Here is a 22663-nt window from a genome sequence, read left to right as displayed (position 1 = left end):
CTGGATTAGTGAAGGGGTTCTGGTCTGTACTCTGGATTAGTGTAGGGGTTCTGGTCTGTACTCTGGATTAGTGAAGGGGTTCTGGTTTGGAGTCTGGATTAGTGTAGGGGTTCTGGTTTGGAGTCTGGAATTGTTTAGGGTTCTGGTCTGTACTCTGGATTTGTTTAGGGGGTCTGCTTTGGAGTGTGGATTTGTTTAGGGGTTCAAAGCTTTAGTCCCCACCAGACCGGGAAGGGATGCCATTCCGTTCCTTTTCTTTCTTGTGGCCTCAGTGGTCATGTGTAAGAATGGCCCATGATCACAAAGCTGTGGCGCTGGAATAGTGGGATTTTCAAAGGGTGAGTCACAGGATTTTTTTTTTTACACATGCTCCTGTCTGTAATTATTTTTTTTCATTTTTATCACACAACCAATTTAAACAGTAATGGTTTTCTGTATTGTAGCCAGGTGGAGATGAGGGAATTAATTGTAAAATTCTGGAATATGACACAAATAAAAAAAAATTATAATAATTAAGAGTTTAAAGAAATCATTTTTTTTTAAAGAAGGAGAGAGAGAGAGTTGTGTAACGGATCTCCTTTGCAATTTGGGTGGAGTCGGACAGCCAGTTTCAAACCCAAATTGAATTGTAAGAAATTCGCTCCCAACTATAATCAGGCATTTAGGATTTATAGCAGAAGACATCCTGAGGCAGCAGGTCCTACAATGGACCTCCACACCTGTGACATGCCTCAATCTGAACATTAAATTGGCTTCTCCCCGGTGTGAGTTCTCAGATGTTACATAAGACCTGAGTTATGGGTCAATCATTCTGAGAATAAATATAGCTCCCCCTCCCCCCATGTGAATTGGTAGATGTTCCCCAAGATCTGATTTCTCGGTAAATTATTTCAAACATCTGTGACATGAAAATGGCTTCTCCCCTGTGTAAATTCTCAGAAATTTCTTAAGAGAATCTACAGCACTTCCCACAGTCTCAGAGCGAGAATGGCTTCTCCTTTGTGTGAGTTCGTAGATGCTCAACCACAGCTGATTTCTGACTGAAACATTTTCCGCATTCAGGACATGGAAATGGCTTCTCCCCCGTGTGAGTTCTCTTATGATTATCAAGACCCGATTTCTTGCTAAAACATTTCCCGCATTCCAAACATGAAAATGGCTTCTCTCCTGTGTGAGTTCTTAGATGTTCCATAAGATTTGACTTCTGACTAAAAGACTTCCCGCATTCAGGACATAAAAACGGCCTCTCCTTAGTGTGCGTCCTCAGATGATTAACAAAGGTTGATTTATGGGTAAAAGAGCGTTCACATTCTGAGCATGAATACGGCCTCTCTCCTGTGTGCGTCTTTAGATGTTCCATAAGACTTGATTTGCGAATAAAACTTTTCCTACATTCCGAACATGAAAACGGCCTTTCATCTCTATGAATTCTCTCATGCATGGAAAGATTAGATTTCTTTTTAAAATGTTTCCCACATTCAGAACACACAAAAATCTTAGCTGGTCTACGGCAGGTTCTTTTCCTCTCAATTAATGATCGATTATCTTCTACTTGATAAAATGGAGTAAAAAAGACATGTCCGTAGGAGCCTCTCATCCAGTCTTCACCTGGAAAAAAGAGAACAGAATTTACCATTTCTATGTTATACATATCTGGTGGCCCCTTTTGAGTTACTGTAAATATATACGAACTGATTCTAGGTTTCCTCTGCTTTCATCTAGAATGGCCACCATATCCTTGCACAGTGTGCCATGGTAGTCTGGAACACACTCCCAATTTTTTCAGATGAACCAGAGAATCAGTCTCATTTTCATGTCTGCTATTTTATATTAACATATTAATATCAACGGATCCAACTCACTGGACGAGGAACTCGGAAAAATTAGCCGGGATCTACTCCATATACATCTCCTCCATCGGAGGAGGGAGAAGGTTTCCTGTATACTCAGTCTGTAATGTAAAAGGGCAGAAGAAAACCCAGGATTTATGAAAGGCTCTTACCAGTCATCGACATTGATGTGGGGTTCTCCAGGCCACTCGTCCTTCCACTTCCATCACTTTCCTACAATGATCACACATGAAGGACATGAGGAACAAGAAAAGGAACCCTAGTTTATCTTATATCCAAGAGAAGGTCAAAACCCCCAGAAAAGATGACCGACCACAGCCACTACCAAGATCATCACATAGAGCAGGGTTCCCAAACTCCAGCCCTCGGGGCCCACTTGCCGGTCAGGATTTAGGAGTATCCAACAGAATGAATACCTGTGGTAAATCCTGATGGATGGACACTAATTATATCAGCTGCTCAATACTAAGGAAATCCTGAAAACATGACTGGTAGGTGGGCCCTGAGGACTGGAGCTGAGGACCACTGACATAGAGCATCCACCCCACTGCTGCTGGAGAAGATGAGGATAAAGCTTCATTACATCAATCTATAGAGGATCTACAGGAATCTCAGCTTCACCTACTTGATGATCCAGTGGGACATTCTGCTCTTCCTCTGGACAGTCCTGGAAATATAGAGGACCAGGACATCTCTCTGGTGGACTTCTCTGACTGGATCCATCTATAGGAAATATATAGTGACTGAATACATTGTCTATATGTGATGATCAGAGGAGGGGTGAGTCTAGGTGACCCTAAACCAGGACTCTCCTCTATTATCAGGAAGGTCTCCTCTTACGCAGTGATGTGAGGGGCTGGTGATTCTCCATCATGACGTCCTTGTAAAGATACTTGTGTTCTTCTAAATACTCCCACTCCTCCATGGAGAAATAGACAACGACATCCTGACACCTTATAGGAACCTGACAACACAATGATACAGTCATTACCAGACTCCTCTCTTGGCGTTATTGTATAATGTCTCAGCATTCCCAGCAGCGCTCACCTCTCCGGTAAGCAGGTCAGTAATCTTGTTGGTAAGTTCTAGGATCTTCTGCTCATGTATCAGTGAATGAGGTGGAGGCTCGGTGATGAGGCTCTGGGTCCTGCTCCATCCTCCTGACACACGGGGTGTCACACACTCATCAGACGACTTCTTCACTACTGTGCAATCCTGTGTATGGGGAGACGCCGATCACTACAGAGATTCTGAGAAGCCTCCACCTTTCCAGACATTTACCTGGTTTATTACTAGAGATAAGAGTGATGTCATGTGAGACTCTCACCTCTCCAGTTAACAAGGAGATGATCTCTAGGGCGAGGTCTAATATCACGGCAGCGATGTGGTTTCTGTCCTTCACCATCCCTGGTCGGTCGTTGATGGAAAGGACCATCGTCTTACGAAGAAGACTTTATCTGTGACGGAAAACCAGAAGGATGAGGGTGAAATCACTTTAGAGGTAAACATCTCACAAGACGTGTCACGGCTCTCTTCCATAGGCCGTGTACCTGATCGCCCTTCACATGTGAGGTGTACCTGATCGCCCTTCATGTGTGAGGTGTACCTGATCGCCCTTCACGTGTGAGGTGTACCTGATCGCCCTTCACGTGTGAGGTGTTCCTGATCGCCCTTCACGTGTGAGGTGTACCTGATCGCCCTTCACGTGTGAGGTGTACTTGATCGCCCTTCACGTGTGAGGTGTTCCTGATCGCCCTTCACGTGTGAGGTGTTCCTGATCGCCCTTCACGTGTGAGGTGTTCCTGATCGCCCTTCACGTGTGAGGTGTTCCTGATCGCCCTTCACGTGTGAGGTGTTCCTGATCGCCCTTCACGTGTGAGGTGTTCCTGATCGCCCTTCACGTGTGAGGTGTACCTGATCGCCCTTCACGTGTGAGGTGTACCTGATCGCCCTTCACGTGTCAGGTGTTCCTGATCGCCCTTCACGTGTCAGGTGTTCCTGATCGCCCTTCACGTGTGAGGTGCACCTGATCGCCCTTCACGTGTCAGGTGTTCCTGATCGCCCTTCACGTGTCAGGTGTTCCTGATCGCCCTTCACGTGTCAGGTGTTCCTGATCGCCCTTCACGTGTCAGGTGTTCCTGATCGCCCTTCACGTGTGAGGTGTACCTGATCGCCCTTCACGTGTGAGGTGTTCCTGATCGCCCTTCACGTGTCAAGTGTTCCTGATCGCCCTTCACGTGTGAGGTGTACCTGATCGCCCTTCACGTGTGAGGTGTACCTGATCGCCCTTCACGTGTTCCTGATCGCCCTTCACGTGTGAGGTGCACCTGATCGCTCTTCACGTGTGAGGTGTACCTGATCGCCCTTCACGTCTGAGGTGTTCCTGATCGCCCTTCACGTCTGAGGTGTTCCTGATCGCCCTTCACGTCTGAGGTGTTCCTGATCGCCCTTCACGTCTGAGGTGTACCTGATCGCCCTTCACGTCTGAGGTGTACCTGATCGGCCTTCACGTGTGAGGTGCACCTGATCGGCCTTCACGTGTGAGGTGCACCTGATCGCCCTTCACGTGTGAGGTGCACCTGATCGCCCTTCACGTGTGAGGTGCACCTGATCGCTCTTCACGTGTGAGGTGTACCTGATCGCCCTTCACGTGTGAGGTGTACCTGATCGCCCTTCACGTGTGAGGTGTTCCTGATCGCCCTTCACGTGTCAAGTGTTCCTGATCGCCCTTCACGTGTGAGGTGTACCTGATCGCCCTTCACGTGTGAGGTGTACCTGATCGCCCTTCACGTGTTCCTGATCGCCCTTCACGTGTGAGGTGCACCTGATCGCTCTTCACGTGTGAGGTGTACCTGATCGCCCTTCACGTCTGAGGTGTTCCTGATCGCCCTTCACGTCTGAGGTGTTCCTGATCGCCCTTCACGTCTGAGGTGTTCCTGATCGCCCTTCACGTCTGAGGTGTACCTGATCGCCCTTCACGTCTGAGGTGTACCTGATCGGCCTTCACGTGTGAGGTGCACCTGATCGCCCTTCACGTGTGAGGTGCACCTGATCGCCCTTCACGTGTGAGGTGCACCTGATCGCCCTTCACGTGTGAGGTGCACCTGATCGCCCTTCACGTGTGAGGTGCACCTGATCGCTCTTCACGTGTGAGGTGTACCTGATCGCCCTTCACGTGTGAGGTGCACCTGATCGCCCTTCACGTGTGAGGTGTTCCTGATCGCCCTTTACGTGTGAGGTGTACCTGATCGCCCTTCACATCTGAGGTGTTCCTGATCGCCCTTCACGTGTGAGGTGTTCCTGATCGCCCTTCACGTGTGAGGTGTTCCTGATCGCCCTTCACGTGTGAGGTGTTCCTGATCGCCCTTCACGTGTGAGGTGTTCCTGATCGCCCTTCACGTGTGAGGTGTACCTGATCGCCCTTCACGTGTGAGGTGTACCTGATCGCCCTTCACGTGTGAGGTGTACCTGATCGCCCTTCACGTGTGAGGTGTACCTGATCGCCCTTCACGTGTGAGGTGTACCTGATCGCCCTTCACGTGTGAGGTGTACCTGATCGCCCTTCACGTGTGAGGTGTTCCTGATCGCCCTTCACGTCTGAGGTGTTCCTGATCGCCCTTCACGTCTGAGGTGTTCCTGATCGCCCTTCACGTCTAAGGTGTACCTGATCGCCCTTCACGTGTGAGGTGCACCTGATCGCCCTTCACGTGTGAGGTGTACCTGATCGCCCTTCCATCAGTCCAGTGATCACATCTACACCCAGTATGGACAATTCAGGGGGTGCTCACGTGGACCTAAAAGTCAGAGGGGGGAGGGGATCTGTACTGACAGATCGGAGCCATACAAACCCCTGGACCCAGGAAGGGTCTAAAGCAGAAAAGGCCAACCTGCGGCTCTCCAGCTGTTGTAAAACTACAACTCACACCATGCCCTGCTGTAGGATAATAGATGTAGGCAGTCTGGGCATGCTGGGAGTTGTAGTTTGGCAACAGCTGGAGAGCCTCAGGTTGGCCATCCCTGGTCTAAAGCACCTCCAAACTGGGGGGAGAGGTACAGAGAAGGCAGGCATAAAAAACTACAAACAAAACATACAGTCCCATGTAAATAACATCACCCCCTCCCCCCAGTCTTCTCTCACAGACAGTCCCATGTAAATAACATCACCCCTCCCCCCAGTCTTCTCTCACAGACAGTCCCATGTAAATAACATCACCCCCTCCCCCCAGTCTTCTCTCACAGACAGTCCCATGTAAATAACATCACCCCCTCCCCATCTTCTCTCACACAGTCCCATGTAAATAACATCACCCCCTCCCCCAGTCTTCTCTCACAGACAGTCCCATGTAAATAACATCACCCCCTCCCCCAGTCTTCTCTCACAGACAGTCCCATGTAAATAACATCACCCCCTCCCTCCAGTCTTCTCTCAAAGACAGTCCCATGTAAATAACATCACCCCTCCCCCCAGTCTTCTCTCACAGACAGTCCCATGTAAATAACATCACCCCCTCCCCCAGTCTTCTCTCACAGACAGTCCCATGTAAATAACATCACCCCCTCCCTCCAGTCTTCTCTAACATACAGTCCCATGTAAATAACATCACCCCTCCCCCATTCTTCTCTCACAAACAGTCCCATGTAAATAACATCACCCCTCCCCCAGTCTTCTCTCACAGACAGTCCCATGTAAATAACATCACCCCCTCCCCGTCTTCTCTCACACAGTCCCATGTAAATAACATCACCCCCTCCCCCCAGTCTTCTCTCCCAGACAGTCCCATGTAAATAACATCACCCCCTCCCGCCAGTCTTCTCTCACAGACAGTCCCATGTAAATAATATCACCCCTCCCCCCAGTCTTCTCTCACAGACAGTCCCATGTAAATAACATCACCCCCTCCATCCAGTCTTCTCTAACATACAGTCCCATGTAAATAACATCACCCCCTCCCCCGTCTTCTCTCACACAGTCCCATGTAAATAACATCACCCACTCCCCCCAGTCTTCTCTTACAGACAGTCCCATGTAAATAACATCACCCCCTCCCCCCAGTCTTCTCTCCCAGACAGTCCCATGTAAATAACATCACCCCTCCCCCAGTCTTCTCTCACAGACAGTCCCATGTAAATAACATCACCCCCTCCCCCAGTCTTCTCTCACATACAGTCCCATGTAAATAACACCTCCCCCAGTCTTCTCTCACATACAGTCCCATGTAAATAACATCACCCCTCCCCCGTCTTCTCTCACAGACAGTCCCATGTAAATAACATCACCCCCTCCCCCAGTCTTCTCTCACATACAGTCCCATGTCAATAACACCTCCCCCCAGTCTTCTCTCACAGACAGTCCCATGTAAATAACATCACCCCCTCCCCCCAGTCTTCTCTCCCAGACAGTCCCATGTAAATAACATCACCCCTCCCCCCGTATTCTCTCACAGACAGTCCCATGTAAATAACATCACCCCCTCCCCCAGTCTTCTCTCACATACAGTCCCATGTAAATAACACCTCCCCCAGTCTTCTCTCACAGACAGTCCCATGTAAATAGCATCACCCCCTCCCGCCAGTCTTCTCTCACAGACAGTCCCATGTAAATAATATCACCCCTCCCCCCCAGTCTTCTCTCACAGAAGGGTCCCATGTAAATAACATCACTCCCTCCAGTCTTCTCTAACATACAGTCCCATGTAAATAACATCACCCCCTCCCCCGTCTTCTCTCACACAGTCCCATGTAAATAACATCACCCCTTCCCCCCAGTCTTCTCTCACAGACAGTCCCATGTAAATAACATCACCCCCTCCCCCCAGTCTTCTCTCCCAGACAGTCCCATGTAAATAAAATCACCCCCTCCCCCCAGTCTTCTCTCACAGACAGTCCCATGTAAATAACATCACCCCTCCCCAGTCTTCTCTCACAGACAGTCCCATGTAAATAACATCACCCCCTCCCCCAGTCTTCTCTCACATACAGTCCCATGTAAATAACACCTCCCCCAGTCTTCTATCACATACAGTCCCATGTAAATAACATCACCCCTCCCCCGTCTTCTCTTACAGACAGTCCCATGTAAATAACATCACCCCCTCCCCCCAGTCTTCTCTCACATACAGTCCCATGTCAATAACACCTCCCCCAGTCTTCTCTCACAGACAGTCCCATGTAAATAACATCACCCCTCCCCCCAGTCTTCTCTCCCAGACAGTCCCATGTAAATAACATCACCCCTCCCTCAGTCTTCTCTCACAGACAGTCCCATGTAAATAACATCACCCCCTCCCCCAGTCTTCTCTCACATACAGTCCCATGTAAATAACACCTCCCCTAGTCTTCTCTCACAGACAGTCCCATGTAAATAACATCACCCCCTCCCCCAGTCTTCTCTCACATACAGTCCCATGTAAATAACATCACCCCCTCCCCCAGTCTTCTCTCACATACAGTCCCATGTAAATAACACCTCCCCTAGTCTTCTCTCACAGACAGTCCCATGTAAATAACATCACCCCCTCCCCCAGTCTTCTCTCACATACAGTCCCATGTAAATAACACCTCCCCCAGTCTTCTCTCACATACAGTCCCATGTAAATAACACCTCCCCCAGTCTTCTCTCACAGACAGTCCCATGTAAATCCTCCCTCACCAGTGCACATGTAGAGAATTCACCGCTGCTCTCCGTCCTCATCCGATCACATGACTAGTGGAGCGGGAGGCTCCGCCCCTTCCAGTGACATCACACACCCCAGGGTCACATGACCAGTGTGTGTAGTAGAGCGGATCCTGCGGGGTGAGTGACCGGAGACGTGCAGTGGACACGGTGTGACTACAACCCCCATCATAGCTCTGACTGCAGCTCCTAGCTATGGAAGCTGCGAGTACCGGAGGAGAGGGGATCTGTGAGCGAGGGGCGGCTCACCCGGTGCTGGGGCAGGAGGACATGGTGAGGCAGGTGACTAGAGGGGCCCGTAGCTGGCGATGCCCTAGAGGAGCCCGTAGCTGGCGATGCCCTAGAGGGGCCCGTAGCTGGCGATGCCCTAGAGGGGCCCGTAGCTGGCGATGCCCTAGAGGGGCCCGTAGCTGGCGATGCCCTAGAGGGGCCCGTAGCTGGCGATGCCCCTAGAGGGGCCCGTAGCTGGCGATGCCCCTAGAGGGGCCCGTAGCTGGCGATGCCCCTAGAGGGGCCCGTAGCTGGCGATGCCCCTAGAGGGGCCCGTAGCTGGCGATGCCCCTAGAGGGGCCCGTAGCTGGCGATGCCCCTAGAGGGGCCCGTAGCTGGCGATGCCCCTAGAGGGGCCCGTAGCTGGCGATGCCCCTAGAGGGGCCCGTAGCTGGCGATGCCCCTAGAGGGGCCCGTAGCTGGCGATGCCCCTAGAGGGGCCCGTAGCTGGCGATGCCCCTAGAGGGGCCCGTAGCTGGCGATGCCCTTAGAGGGGCCCGTAGCTGGTGATGCCCTTAGAGGGGCCCGTAGCTGGCGATGCCCTAGAGGGGCCCGTAGCTGGCCAACAGAAACAAACAGTAGCCGCCGTATAGAAGGTATTACTGTCCTGAGGAAGGAAGGACCTGCGGTCGGTGTATAAGGACCTGGTGCTCCCGGGATTAGTGCTTAGAACCTCACATCGTTATGTACCCGGCCAGCGGCAGTGAGGAGGCTCGGGCAGCGCTCTGGGCATTGGCCCACCAGGAAATGTTGTACCCCAATCACGAGATCGGGGGCCCCATACCCCCTCCTTACACATGGCCATTCCATTTATTTCTGTGGGATAGGGTAGCGCACTACTTGGCTATGTCCGGAACTCCCACCGAAATTAATAGAGCGACCACGTGCAAGCCCGACCGGATGCCCCACTCATTTCAGGGTGGCTGCAGGGGGTACGGGACCCCCGTTCTCACTAGGACTGCCACTGGTCTAATAGTTAGCGCCTATCCTGTGGATGGGGATAACGTGAAACAACCAGAAAACCCCTTTAAGCTGCCAACGAACGTTAGATAAATGTCAATCAAACCCCTCAATTATCTAATGCTCTCATTAGCAGAAGACGGAGGCCGTATCTGCTTGGCTAAGAAGACCAGATATGATGTCTCCGAGTGGATCATTGCTTTGAACTCTCTATCACTGATGATCTCTGCTAGTCGGGGGCTAAAAAGCTCAGAGAAGATGTAGGATGTGGCCGGCAGGGTATCCTGGGCGTGTGTGTCACCAGGTTTGAAAATGAGAGCCTGGTTGGACTGCACTCTTCCACCAACATGGCAGACAGCACGTTGACATAGACAGCACAGCTACAGCTCCATGACGTGTTTTATTTTTTTCTGAAACTCTCATCAGATAAGAGAATGGGGGCCGTGGTCTCGATCTGAGGTGCTCTTGTCATCCAAGTCTGCAGCAAGCTCCTCTTCTGCCTGGGCGTCCGGCATCATCTTGGCTACTTGGAGACAGGTTTCTTGAGAAACCTCTCCATTTTATGATGTGAGCACTCTCACAATGTGAGGTACATCCTGGCTGTAGAAGAAGGGTCTCACCGCTCACAGAGGTTGTCCGGTTTCAGGAGAAAACAGGACAACATGTGTGATCCACCTTATAGATCGCTACCTACCGAACAGATCCCATGCTATTCCGTTTATGCCAGCCGGGTTCTGTTTACCCAGCTGCAGCAGTGATATCATATCGACAGCGCATGACTACTGAAGCCGGTCACTGGCCTCGGCGGTACCTAATGATTGGCTGCAGTGGTCACGTGTTGTCGGCATTACGTCACTGCTGAGACCAGGTAAACAGATCCCAGGCAGCAGAACCAGAGCAGCGGCACATGGCCTGTCAGGTAAGTGATGATCTGGTCTTTACTGCGGCACATGGCCTGTCAGGTAAGTGATGATCTGGTCTTTACTGCGGCACATGGCCTGTCAGGTAAGTGATGATCTGGTCTTTACTGCAGCACATGACCTGTCGGGTAAGTGATGATCTGGTCTTTACTGCGGGCAGATCATGTGTTCAGTTTTCTCGTGAAACCAGACAACCCCTTTGAAAGGATTTTCCCACAAAAGAATAAGGGATACTTTCGTTTTGTTGGAAATCCTTTTAATAATCAAATCCCTTTCCCTCATCTCCTCACCGTACAGACTCTGGAAACCTGAGGACATCAGACATGTGGGGCTCAGATCCAATCTGAGGTATCCATTGTTCTTCCTACCCTCAGAGGCGGAAAAGAGGTCTTCATTTCTGCCCTTTATTTTATAGCAGTTTTCCTTGTTTTATATCCTCAAATTTCTTCTTTTTGTGAACTCTGTACCTTTTTCTATTAAGACGTTAATGTAAGTTCTTGTATACTGTAACGAAACCATAGCCTTTCTTACTGTGACTAAGCCTTTGAATGGTGGAGAACACTGTGGGTGTTAGGAACGTGTCAGCCGTAACTCGATAGGTGTTGGCATAGCGTTGTGTATCTATAGTGTGTGGACTGTGGTGGTCCATGGTTTTTGGTTCAGTTTCTTGGAAGGTGAGACTGACTTAGTGAAAATAGATTAAACCCTTATAACTTTACCAATATCAAATGCTGGAAAGGTGTCCATCACAGTGATTAGGAGATATGTCACCTCCATTGTGTGCTAGGAGTGATCCTCTCCAATTCCTGATTAGTAAAACTATAATTAATACAAGATGTTCTTGCTAGTCTGATTTTACTCTCAATCCTCCATGCTTTTCCCGGGTTCCTTAGGTACAGGACTGTCACCTCTCAAGTCTTCTTTGCAAGACATGACCTTTTCCATCAATGATCCACCAAGAATGGACCAGGACAGATACTTCATGGCTTCAAGGATATTAGACCTAGTCCTAGAGATCATCTCCTTGATAACTGGAGAGGTGAGAGTCTCACATGACGTCACTCTTATCTCTAGTAATAAACCAGGTAAATGTCTGGAAAGGTGGAGGCTTCTTAGAATCTCTGTAGTGATCGGCGTCTCCTCATACACAGGATTACACAGTAGTGAAGAAGTCGTCTGATGAGTGTGTGACACCTCGTGTGTCAGGAGGACGGAGCAGGACCCAGAGCCCCATCACCGAGCCTCCACCTCATTCACTGATAAATGAGCAGAAGATCCTAGAACTTACCAACAGGATCACTGACCTGCTGAGCGGAGAGGTGAGCGCTGCTGGGACATTATACAATAACGCCAAGGGAGATGTCTGGTAATGACTGTATCATTGTGTTGTCAGGTTCCTATAAGGTGTCAGGATGTTGCTGTCTATTTCTCCATGGAGGAGTGGGAGTATTTAGAAGAACACAAGGATCTGTACACGGACGTCATGATGGAGAAATCAGGTTTGGGGGTCACCTAGACTCACCCCTCATCTGATCTTCACATATAGACAATGTATTCAGTCTCTGTGTATATTTCTATAGATGGATCCAGTCAGAGAAATCCATCAGAGAGATGTCCTAGTCCTCTATGTCCCCAGGAATGTCCAGAGGAGAAGCCAAATGTCCCACTTGATCATCAGGTAGATGAAGTTGAGATTACTGGGAGGTTGGACCTTCTCCCGGATAGAAGATAAACTAGGGTTCCTTTTCTTATTTCTCATGTCCTTCATGTGTGATCCTTGCAGGAAAGTGATGGAAGTGGAAGGACGAGTGGCCTGGAGAACCCCACATCAGTGTCAGTGACTGGTAAGAGCCTTTCATAAATCCTGGGTTTTCTTCTGCCCTTATACATTGCAGGCTGAGTTTACAGGAAACCTTCTCCCTCCTCCAATAGAGGAGATGTTTTCCCTGACATTCTCAACTATAGCACTTATGCTGAGATCGCCCTCCTCTTACCAGGTAGCAATAGGAAAAATAAATTAGATCTTCCTCCAGCTCCTTCTCCGTGTCTTCATGTACCTTCCAGGTGGAGAGGGGACCATCACAGCATTTCCATAACCCATTTTTTAAAGGACCAATTCACTTTTGAAGTCACTATGTGGGGTTTACATAATAGAAACCACCCATAAATTAACCCATTATAGAAACTATACTCCTCAAAATTTTTTTAAACTGTGCTAACCCATTTCAAAATGTCACGTTTCTTTGCAATTTTTCCATTCTAAACCAATTTTCCTGTAAAACGGCAAGGTTTTACACCCAAACAGACCTCAATATTTATTACTCTGATTCTGCAGTTTACAGAAACTCCTCATGTGTGGTCATAAACTGCTGTGTGGCCACACCACAGGTCTCAGAAGGGAAGGAGCACCATATGGCTTTTGGAGGGCAGATTTTTCTAGAATAATATGTGGTATGGTAAACTGCGGTATGGGCACACCGCAGGGCTCCATATGAAAGGAGCGCAATATTGTTTTTGGAGAGCAGATTTTGCTGGAATGGTTTTCGGATGCTTTGTCACATTTGAAGACACAGTGAGGTACTCCTAGAAAGGAAACCCCCCAAAAAAGTGAAACTACACCCCTCAAGGAATTGATCGAGGGTTATAGTGAGCGCTGTGACCCAACAAGCGTTTCATGGAATTTAAAAACAGTTGGCTGTGAAAATGAAAAATAAAATTTTATTTAAAATAAAATGTTGCTTTAGCCCCGTATTTTTCATTTTCACAAAGGGGTAACAGGAGAACATGCACTTCACAATTTTACCCCATAATAGGTCGTAAACTGCTGTTTGGGGCATGGCAGCGTTCAGAAGGGAAGGAGTGGCATCAGGAATTAGCTGAAATTGTTTTTAGGGACCATACTTTTTTTTTCTCTTTCGCCTATGATAGCACCCCTGAAGAGACGGCCTCCACCTCCTCAGGACAGGAAACAAGAACCAGAACCGCCTCTATCCCCAGTTCTGTTTCCTGTCCTAAGGCCTCTTACACACGAATGTTTTTTCTTTCCATGTCCGTTCCGTTTTTTTTTTTGTTTTTTTGTTACTCCGTGTGCATTCCGTTTCGGTATGTCCATATTTCCGTTCCACCAAAAAATAGAACATGTCCTATTATTGTCCGCATTACGGACAAGGATAGTACTGTTCTATGAAGGTCCAGCTGTTCCGTTCCGCAAAATGCGGAATGCACACGGATGTCATCCATTTTTTTTTTGCGGACCGCAAAATATATACGGTCGTGAGCAAGAGGCCTAAGGGACAGGTGGGAATCGGATCCGCTGGATAAAGTTAACATGGAGCTGCGGGAGCCCAGGCTATGTATAGTGTGAGGAGGGTTATCCCATGTGGCATAAGACTCCTCTAGGAGCCGCTGCAGAAGACTGGGTTCCCTTCTCTCTCCTACCCCATTCCGTTCTCCTTCCTGGGGCCTGGGAGGGGTTTCAGCCTTCCTAGGCTTCTACGGACCTCTGTGGCCGTGTTCGCATGTTCGGCCGCTTTACTTCCGGGTTACGGTGTTGGGAGCAAGCAGACGCTGCAGACCGGAAGGGGGGCAGCCAGCATGCGTGCGCCAATGAGAAAAGCCCAGCCAGCTCACTGCCATGCCGAGGGGGAGAAGCTGGAAGTTCCTCCATTCTGGCTGGTTTGGCTTTCTGAACATGGAGCAGGCTCAGCACGCTGAAACCACCAATGATACACCAGTACCAGGGTGGGGTAAGAGGTGTTGTACCCTGATATGCTTTTATAATGTAAGCTCATGGGGTCATGTTTTGGTCTTCCAGGAAGATCTCCAGATCAAAAAAAAGGTGGATGTGCGGTGTGTAAAAAGAAGCTACCTTCGGCCTGGGCAAAACCCCTATGCCAAGTGTGTACAAGCAAGTTAATGGAGGGGGAGGCTCCGTCCCTGATGGGCAGCATTAAACAGATGATCCGTGAAGAAGTCAGACAGTCGGTTAGCGGTTTAATTAGATGCCGCCCCTGTACTTCTGTGGCTGCAGCTAAGGATTCCCCCTCCAGCAACAGAGATGTACTTTCTGGTTTGGAAGAAGAGGGAGAATGGGTGTCATCTAATGAGTCCTCTGAGGACGAGGCCGCAGGGAAACCACTGTTTCATGTTGAAAACACTAACTCCCTAGTTAAGGCGGTTAGAGCTACCATGGGGTTGGATGATCAGAAGCCACCGCAGTCAGTCCAGGACCATATGTTTGAGGGTCTTGGTCCCAGAAGAAAGAAGGTGTTTGACGTGCATAAAAACAGTTAAGCGGTCATTGCCAAGGAGTGGAAAAAAACTGACAGCAAGTTTTTGGTTCCTTCTTTAGTGAAGTGGAAATCTCCGCTTCTTGGGATAGGGCCCCAAAGCTTGATGCTCCGGTAGCCAAAATGTCCTGGAAAAGCAGTACTTCCTTTTCAGAATATGGGTTCGCTTAAGGACCCGATGGACAAGAGAGCAGAGGTTTATTTAAAAACGAATTGGGAAGCCTCTGAGGCAACTTTTAAACCCGCTATTACCGCCGCTTCTGTTGCTAGATCCCTGAAAGTGTGGATGGGGGAGTTAGAGGCTCACATTAAGGGGGTACCCTTAGGGAGCAGTTACATTCCCTACTATAAATAATGCTTTAGATTTTTTAGCCAGTGCTTCTGCGGACTCTTTAAGATTTTCTGCTAGGGCTTCCGCCTTAGCTAACTCTGCCCGTAGAGCAATTTGGTTAAAGGGCTGGAATGGGGATGCTAGTTCCAAGGCTAAACTTTGTGCTATTCCTTGTCAAGGAAAATTTTTATTTGGGCCGGTCCTTGACAATTTACTAGAAAAAGCCTCAGACAAAAAAAAAAGACTTTCTCTCCGTTAGTCAGCCCCCTAGGAGGTCTTTCCGTCCCTGTTTTAATAGAGAGAGCTTTAAGTGGAAAGAGAAAGCAAAGCAGTTTTTAGGAGCTGCTAGGAAGTCTATGGGTTTCTTTTTTCCGGGTCTGATGCCTCAAATAAGCAGTCCCATTGATGCCAGGCCCCCAGTCGGAGGTCGTCTGTCTCTCTTTTCTCATCAGTGGCAGAGGATCTCCAACAGCCCTTGGATAAATTATGTGATAAGGGAGGGTTTAAAACTAAGGTTTCAAAGTATTCCAGGAGGGAGATTTGTGATAAGATTACCGTTCAGATCCCACAAAGCAGTCGGCCATCATTTCAGAAGTTTTCTCTCTTTTAGAGATGAAGGTTTTGGTAAAGGTTCCAGAGCAGGAAGTGACAAGGGTTTTACTCGACCCTTTTTCTTGTCAAAAAAACCAAATAGACCTGTGGATGTGCTGGATGTTCCTGACATTCCGCTTGTATTAGATTTCTTACAAGAGGGGTGGAAGAAGAAGCTCAGGCCTAGCACTTTGAAGGTTAAGATTTCAGCATTAAGCGCTTTTTTTTAAATTTAAGTTAGCCAAACATCCTAGGGTTAAGAGGTTTGTGACAGCAGTATCCAAGTTGTCCCCAGTTTGTAAAAGTACGGTTCCTCCCTGGGATTTAAATTTGGTCCTTTCAGTTTTCTCTTCAGATCCCTTTGAGCCTATTGATGACATCTCCCCAAAAATGCTCTCCCTTGAGCTTGCCTTCCTTTTGGCCATTACTTCTGCTAGGAGGGTGAGTGAGATCGCTGCTCTCTCCGTTGACCCTCCCTACTCAGTAATCTTGGAGGATCAGGTGGTGATTTCTCCTGATCATTCTTTTTTACCAAAGGTTTCTTCCCATTTTCACCGTTCTCAGGAGATAGTGTTACCATCCTTCTGTGCCTCTCCTAAAAATAAGAAGGAATCAGAATTCCATTGTTTGGACATTAGGAGGTGTATTATTCAATATCTACAGGTCACTCAGTCTTGGAGGTCCTCCTCACGTCTAGGTGGATTAGACAGGCTATCTCCTTAGCATACTCTTCTAGTGGAGTTGTTCCGCCTTTGGGGCTCTGGGGATAGAGGGGATGATCCCTCTTTTAAAAGGCGGTTCTGCTTCCTGATTCCTGTCCTGAGGAGGTGGAGGAGGTCTCTCCAGGGGTGCTGTCATAGGCTCAAAGAAAACCAATTACCGGTAAGTGTAATCCAATATATTTGTTGACTGAGCTGTGTGAGGGTTTGTTTGTAGCTACACAAGCTGTAGTTTATTCTTTTTGTACCATTTTGATCGCTTTTTATACCAATTTTTAGGAGGTGAGGTAGGCAAAAATTGCAATTCTGTCACATGCGGTATATTTGATATAATTATATTCTATTGGTTGATATGGTTATGACAATACCAAATTTATATAGTTTTTTTGTTTTACTACTTTTACAGCATAAAATCACTTTTGTATTAAAAATAAATTATGTTTTGCACCGCCATATACGAACATCCATAACGTTTTCATTGTAACCCATTTTTTTGTGACTGGCTGTAGTTTTTATTGGTATCATTTTGGAATACATATAACTTTTTGATCACTTTTTATAATTTCTTTTGGTGGGTGGTCAGGTGACAAAAACGGCAAAATTGTCATTGTTTTTTTATTTTATTTTTTACGGCGTTCACCACACTGGATTAGTAACACGCTCCTTTTATTAATGAGGTCATTATGGAGGCAGCGATACCAATTATGTCTAGTTTATGTTTTCATTTTTTTAATCAATTATAAATGAGACAATATGGGGCCATATGTCACGAGTTGGAGGTCCCAAGAGAGACCACCGTGTCGTCAAGCAATAAACTAACGGAAATCAGGTACAGACACATAAGAGTTTATTGCACAAACAAAAACATGGAAGGCAGCGCAGACAAAACATGAGCTCTATGTACCGTCAGCACAGTGGGAGAAAACCCCCACTGCGCCACTGTCTAGTAATACTCCAGAGGGGCGTGACTAAGCAACTCCTGGTTTTCACTAGGGCCCCAGAAGGTAAGGTTAGGCTTTGCCACAGGAAGTTGCCAGGGTCCACTCTGGAGCGTGAACTAGACAGTGACAGCAGGAACAAATGGACAACAGGTACCAGAAGGTACCGACGGCACATAGGCAAACATAACAGAGAGGCAAATACAAAACAGAGCAACTAATAACACAAGCAGGAGTTCATGCAAGGGAGCAGGAGTGGCAATGAGCAGAGAAGGACTTGCTCCACCAGTAGTAAACTGCATGGCCTTGTCATGCCACTCTGCTGCAAAGGCTTGCTGAACACAAACATATGAATAAACACAAAGTAACTAAAACATGGGTCAGCAGCATGGGAGAGAGAGTACAAACCAGGAGCAGGACAAGACAACACACACCAGGAGCTGACCCAGAACTGAGGAAACCTCAGCCTTAAATACAGGTTCCATGGGTGCAGCAGAGAGGCCACACCCATAGAGCAGACAGAGGATTAACTCCTAATAGGAACACAGGGGAGTTAACCCATACAGAACCACAAATACACACAGTAACAACACTTCAGCGAGGAGCACGAGCAAGGACGGAAGGTCACAGTCAAAGGTAACGACTGTGACACCATATAAGGCAAATTATTTTATTTAAATTATTATTATTATTTTTTTTATCAAGTCTCACTTGGATCTTGAAGATCCAGTGGATCTGATGGCTATACAGGGCATTGCAATAGTCATGTACACTGACACTACGCCTCTTCAGATCCTGCAGGGTCTGTCAGGCTTAGATACATGGCAAGCCTGGTCCTGTTGGCAAGGTAACCATCGGGCTGCTGCCATCACAGCGTAGTGGCCCAATGGGGGGAGAGAGGGAGCCAGCCATATCGAGAACGCAGCTGGGAAAGTGGTGGCTGGAGGACCCTGGCTATCCCCAGGCCTGGCCACCACCAAGTGGGAGCTTCCACCGCCCTCCATTCATTTCTATAGGGCCGACGAAAATAGCTGAGCCAGCACTTGGCTATTTTCGGCGGCCCCATAGAAATGAACGGAGGGCGGCTGTGCACCCTCCACTACTTTCAGGGCTCCATTCTCGGTGCCAGAGGTGGGACCCGCACCTATCAGAAAATGGGGGCATATCCTAGCGATATGCCCCCATTGTCTGAGATGCGAATACCCCTTTAAAGAAGGAATGAAGGATGTAATTAAAAGTTTTTTTTAACACTTTAATATTGATGACCTATCCTCGAGAGATGGGGATATCTCAGGTAGATCTTTTTGCTTCTGTCAAAAATTCAAAACTGCTCGAATTCTTATCTCTGAATCCAGGTGACGGGGGTATAGGGTTGGACACCCTGGCTCATGCATGGAATTTTCAGCTGGACTATGCATTTCCTGCGCTGTCACTTCTACCCAGGGTTCTGAAGAAGATTTAATAAGAAAATGTTTGATACACTTTCTTCACGCCTGTGTGGCCCAAAAGGTCTTGGTTCCTTTTTATGAAGTTGCTGTATCTGGAGGGTCCCTGAATTCTCACAATTAGAAGCATCTGTGCAAATGCACACAGAGCAAGGAGAGGAGGAGAGTGGTGGTGGTCATGGCAAAAATAGGAGTAGTAGTTTAATCGAGCACAGTGCCGTACATTGTATAGTGGTAATGCAGCTCAGCCCCATTCACTTGAATGGGACTAAGCTGCCCCTAAGCCACGTGACCAATAAACATGATGTCACTGGTCTAGGGTCAGCTGTAAGAGGGTAGCAGCGCTCAAAGGAGTGACGGAGCCCTCTCGAGCAGCTGATCAGCAGGTGTCCCAGGTGTCAGACCCCCTCTGACCAGATACTGATGACTAGTGTTGAGCGAACCCGAACTGCAAAGTGTCCATACTGAACTTTGCGAGTTCGGGTACCTGGACCCAAACCCGAACTTTTCAGCAAAAGTGCGGGTTCGGTGTTCGAGCATTTAATAAAGCTAGACAATGTATGTGGCAGTGTCTGGAGACTACCAGACCATTCAGAAAGTCAATTTCTTTGTCCAATTCCAGGGTCTTAGGAAAGGGTTCAGAGCTTCCAAATGTTAGTTAGCTCACTGGAGTGCATTGGCTATTTGTGAGGCCTACAAAGCTGTTGATAAGGAACGTCCAGTTAATTTGTAGGCTCATTCTACCAGGCAGGGCCACGTCTTGGTATGAACATGCCGATGTTTACGTAGAGCAGATTTGTAGGGCAGCGACTTGGTGTAACCCTCACGTTTGTCAAACATTATAGAATAGACGTGAATTTGAAGCAAGGATTTATTATTCATTTGGAAGGTCCTGCAGGTTGTGTTTAATTGTTTAAATCTGGTTGATCTCAGTGTAAGTGTCATTGTTGAGGACAGCAGGGAAAAACTGGATGACACTTAGATCCCAACCAAAAAAATGCATACCAGTAAATGTTGGAGTGTTGGTGCTGCAGATTCTCCTAGGCTGTCTGGATCCAATTAAGACACTGAGGAGGAGCTGGAGGAGAATATAATTCTTCCTCTCCCTACCTGGTGGGAAGAAGGTCATCTCAGCATCCATCGTGGAGAACGTGTGAAAAGGTAATTACTGGTAATTGTAATCCAGTTTTGTAGCCTAGATCCCAGCTGTCCTATCCTGAATTCCACATCCATTGGGTTGGATTCCGTTACATAATAGGAGTTTCTCTCTTGGCACTCTATCAGCTAGCACTGAAATTATCCCACCAAAGTCAGTCCACTACTCCATTCACAGCTATGGCACCTACAGAGCTCTCTGTGTATTTACATAAAAAGAGGACCTCTTATTTTGATTGTATGCCTTGCTCATTTTATAGATTGTCATATGGCAATTCTAAAATATCAATTATTTTTTGGTGGAAAATATTTTTCTTCTTTCAGGTGCAGACAGTACGAGAGGCTCCCGTGGACATCTTACTTTATCTCCCTGTTATGAAGTAGGAGATAATCAGCCAAAGATTGGCAAAAAAATAGTGTGTGACATTTTTTCTTGTTCTGAATGTGGAAATTTTTTTAAAGATAAATATTTTCTTTCCGTGCACGAGAGAATTCACAGAGATGAAAGACCATTTTCCTGTTCCGAATGTGGAAAATCTTTTAACTATAAATCCGTTCTTGTTAAACATCAGAAAAGTCACACAGGAGAGAAGCCATTTTCATGTTCTGAATGTGGAAAATGTTTTACCCAGAAGTCAAATCTTGTGAAACATCTAAGAACTCACACTGGAGAAAAGCCATTTTCATGTTCAGAATGTGGAAGATGTTTTTCACTTAAAGGTCCTCTCGATAGACATCAGAAAATTCACACAGGTGAGAAGCCATTTTCATGTTCAGAATGTGGTAAATGTTTTTTACTTAAAGGTCCCCTTGAGAGACATCAGAAAATTCACACAGGAGAGAAGCCGTTTTCATGTGTGGAATGTGGAAGATGCTTTAGACGTAAATGTAATCTTGAGAGGCATCAGAGAGTTCACACAGGTGAGAAGCCATATTCGTGTATGGAATGCGGAAGATGCTTTGTGCTCAAAGATTCTCTTACGAAACATCAGAAAACTCACATAGGGGAGAAGCCGTATTCATGTCCGGAATGTAGGAAATCATTTACCCATAGAACAATTCTTGTTGAACATCTAAGGACTCACACAGGAGAGAAGCCATTTTCATGTCCTGAATGTGGAAAACGTTTTGCCCATAAATCAAATCTTGTGCATCATCTAAGAACTCACACAGGAGAGAAGCCATTTTCATGTTCAGAGTGTGGTAAATGTTTCACCTACAGGTCAACTCTTGTGGATCATTTGAGAGTTCACACAGGGGAGAAGCCATTTTCATGCATGGATTGTGGGAAGTGCTTTATGCATAAAGATTCTCTTCAGAAACATCGGAGAATTCACACAGGGGAGAAGACATTTTCATGTGGTGAATGTGGAAAAAGTTTTATGTATGCAGCTGCTCTTGAGAAACATCTGAGAACTCACACGGGGGAAAAGCCATTTTCATGTTCTAAATGTGAGAAATGCTTTAGCCAAAAAGTTGACCTTGTGAATCATCTAAGAAGTCACACAGGAGAGAAGCCATTTTCATGTGTAAAATGTGGGAAATGCTTTACTCGTAAATCAGGTTTTCTTAAACATCAGAGACGTCATACAGAAGAGAAGCCATTTTAATGTTTAATTTGTAGGGATGTGACCAGTGTGGAGCTCCATTGGGTCACCAACAACAATATATAAATGGCCGTGCTAAATGCTATCTGTTATCCTGGCGAGAAAATCCCCCGTCTCCACTCTACTGAACTAATAATTGTGCTTAAATTAAAACCTCTATCAGTATACATCATTGAAAAAGACTTTAAAGTCTGGCTCAATACTGTTCCTCTGTGTGGTGTATCTCTGCAGTAGATCAGGGACGCGGCTCCCCATTATTGGGACCTTATAAATCAGAGAGTTTTAAGGCAATGTCCTTGAAGATGCCAATAGCACAGTTAAACACATTAACATGTTCTGTTTCTGCTCCAGCCTTATGAACTGAAAGGACAAGCAGCCCGTTAGGTCCATAAGAAGAAAGATCCAGAGAGGTACAATAGCTGTGTGGGTTTTGCCTTACCTCAGCTGTCCCTGCTATGTTACCAAGTAGGAAGTAAAGGTGAGGCAAGGGAATATTATTTTCAAGTCTACACGACCAGTGTGACCTGGTACCAGATAAGGTGTCATGGTCTGATCATGCTTTCAAAAGGCTCCCCTTTACCACTTCTCTATCACAGATGGCTCACAATACCCTCGTCTCCTACAGTCTTCTACACGTGTCTCTGTGTCCCTTGCAACAATTTTTAGCTCAATTTAGCTAAGGGTTTTCTGTGATCTTTATACTGAAGACCTGTCCTCTGGAAAACCTCTTTAAATTAAATGTAGGTCAAGCAACTAGATGTCACATCTCTCTTAGCTAGGTTCAGCCTATTTCCCCATAACAACTGGAAGAACAGACTGTAGAACCAGGTCCAAAGAGGTTCTGGAAAACTGCATCCACTGCCCAGGTAGATGAAGAAATGGAGCAGGTACGTTTTAATTGTTAACTCATTCCTT

At 47.1% G+C, this 22663-nt stretch overlaps 2 protein-coding genes and 1 long non-coding RNA gene across 5 annotated transcripts in view; 1 reads left to right on the top strand and 2 right to left on the bottom strand.

Moving 5' to 3' along the window:
* Nucleotides 1-210: 210 nt before the first annotated feature.
* The window catches only part of LOC120996580 (zinc finger protein interacting with ribonucleoprotein K-like), a 655167-nt gene continuing 632714 nt past the window's right edge, over nucleotides 211-22663 (bottom strand). The window contains exons 11-13 of the mRNA XM_040426593.1: nucleotides 2476-2573; nucleotides 2003-2063; nucleotides 211-1608 (exon numbers count right to left, since the gene is read on the bottom strand). Of these exons, the coding sequence (XP_040282527.1) occupies nucleotides 977-1608; nucleotides 2003-2063; nucleotides 2476-2573 (791 nt within the window). The 3' untranslated portion in view covers nucleotides 211-976. The remainder of the gene's footprint in view (nucleotides 1609-2002; nucleotides 2064-2475; nucleotides 2574-22663) is intronic.
* LOC120996597 lies at nucleotides 3010-8565 on the bottom strand. The gene is made up of 3 exons (XR_005777808.1): nucleotides 8500-8565; nucleotides 3178-3307; nucleotides 3010-3065 (listed from the first exon to the last, which is right to left on the bottom strand). It is a non-coding gene; the product is annotated as an uncharacterized LOC120996597 (long non-coding RNA).
* Nucleotides 8594-21919, top strand: LOC120996582 (gastrula zinc finger protein XlCGF26.1-like). 3 transcript variants are annotated; one of them, XM_040426603.1, is made up of 8 exons: nucleotides 8622-8796; nucleotides 11567-11712; nucleotides 11825-11992; nucleotides 12067-12172; nucleotides 12254-12351; nucleotides 12457-12517; nucleotides 18897-19050; nucleotides 20466-20503. In XM_040426603.1, the coding sequence occupies exons 2-7, from the start codon at nucleotides 11605-11607 to the stop codon at nucleotides 19001-19003; spliced, it is 648 nt and encodes a 215-aa protein (XP_040282537.1). In that variant the 5' UTR covers nucleotides 8622-8796; nucleotides 11567-11604; the 3' UTR covers nucleotides 19004-19050; nucleotides 20466-20503. The 3 variants fall into 3 exon arrangements, with proteins under 3 accessions (XP_040282536.1, XP_040282537.1, XP_040282535.1); XM_040426602.1 differs by lacking the exon at nucleotides 18897-19050 and having other exon boundaries at nucleotides 8594-8643; nucleotides 20466-21919; XM_040426601.1 differs by lacking the exon at nucleotides 18897-19050 and having other exon boundaries at nucleotides 20466-21919.

The sequence above is a fragment of the Bufo bufo genome, chromosome 3, assembly GCF_905171765.1.
Source record: "Bufo bufo chromosome 3, aBufBuf1.1, whole genome shotgun sequence".
In the NCBI taxonomy this organism is placed as follows: domain Eukaryota; kingdom Metazoa; phylum Chordata; class Amphibia; order Anura; family Bufonidae; genus Bufo; species Bufo bufo.
The sequence above is the reverse complement of the archived record's forward strand: the minus strand, read 5'-3'. Positions and strand labels throughout refer to the sequence as shown.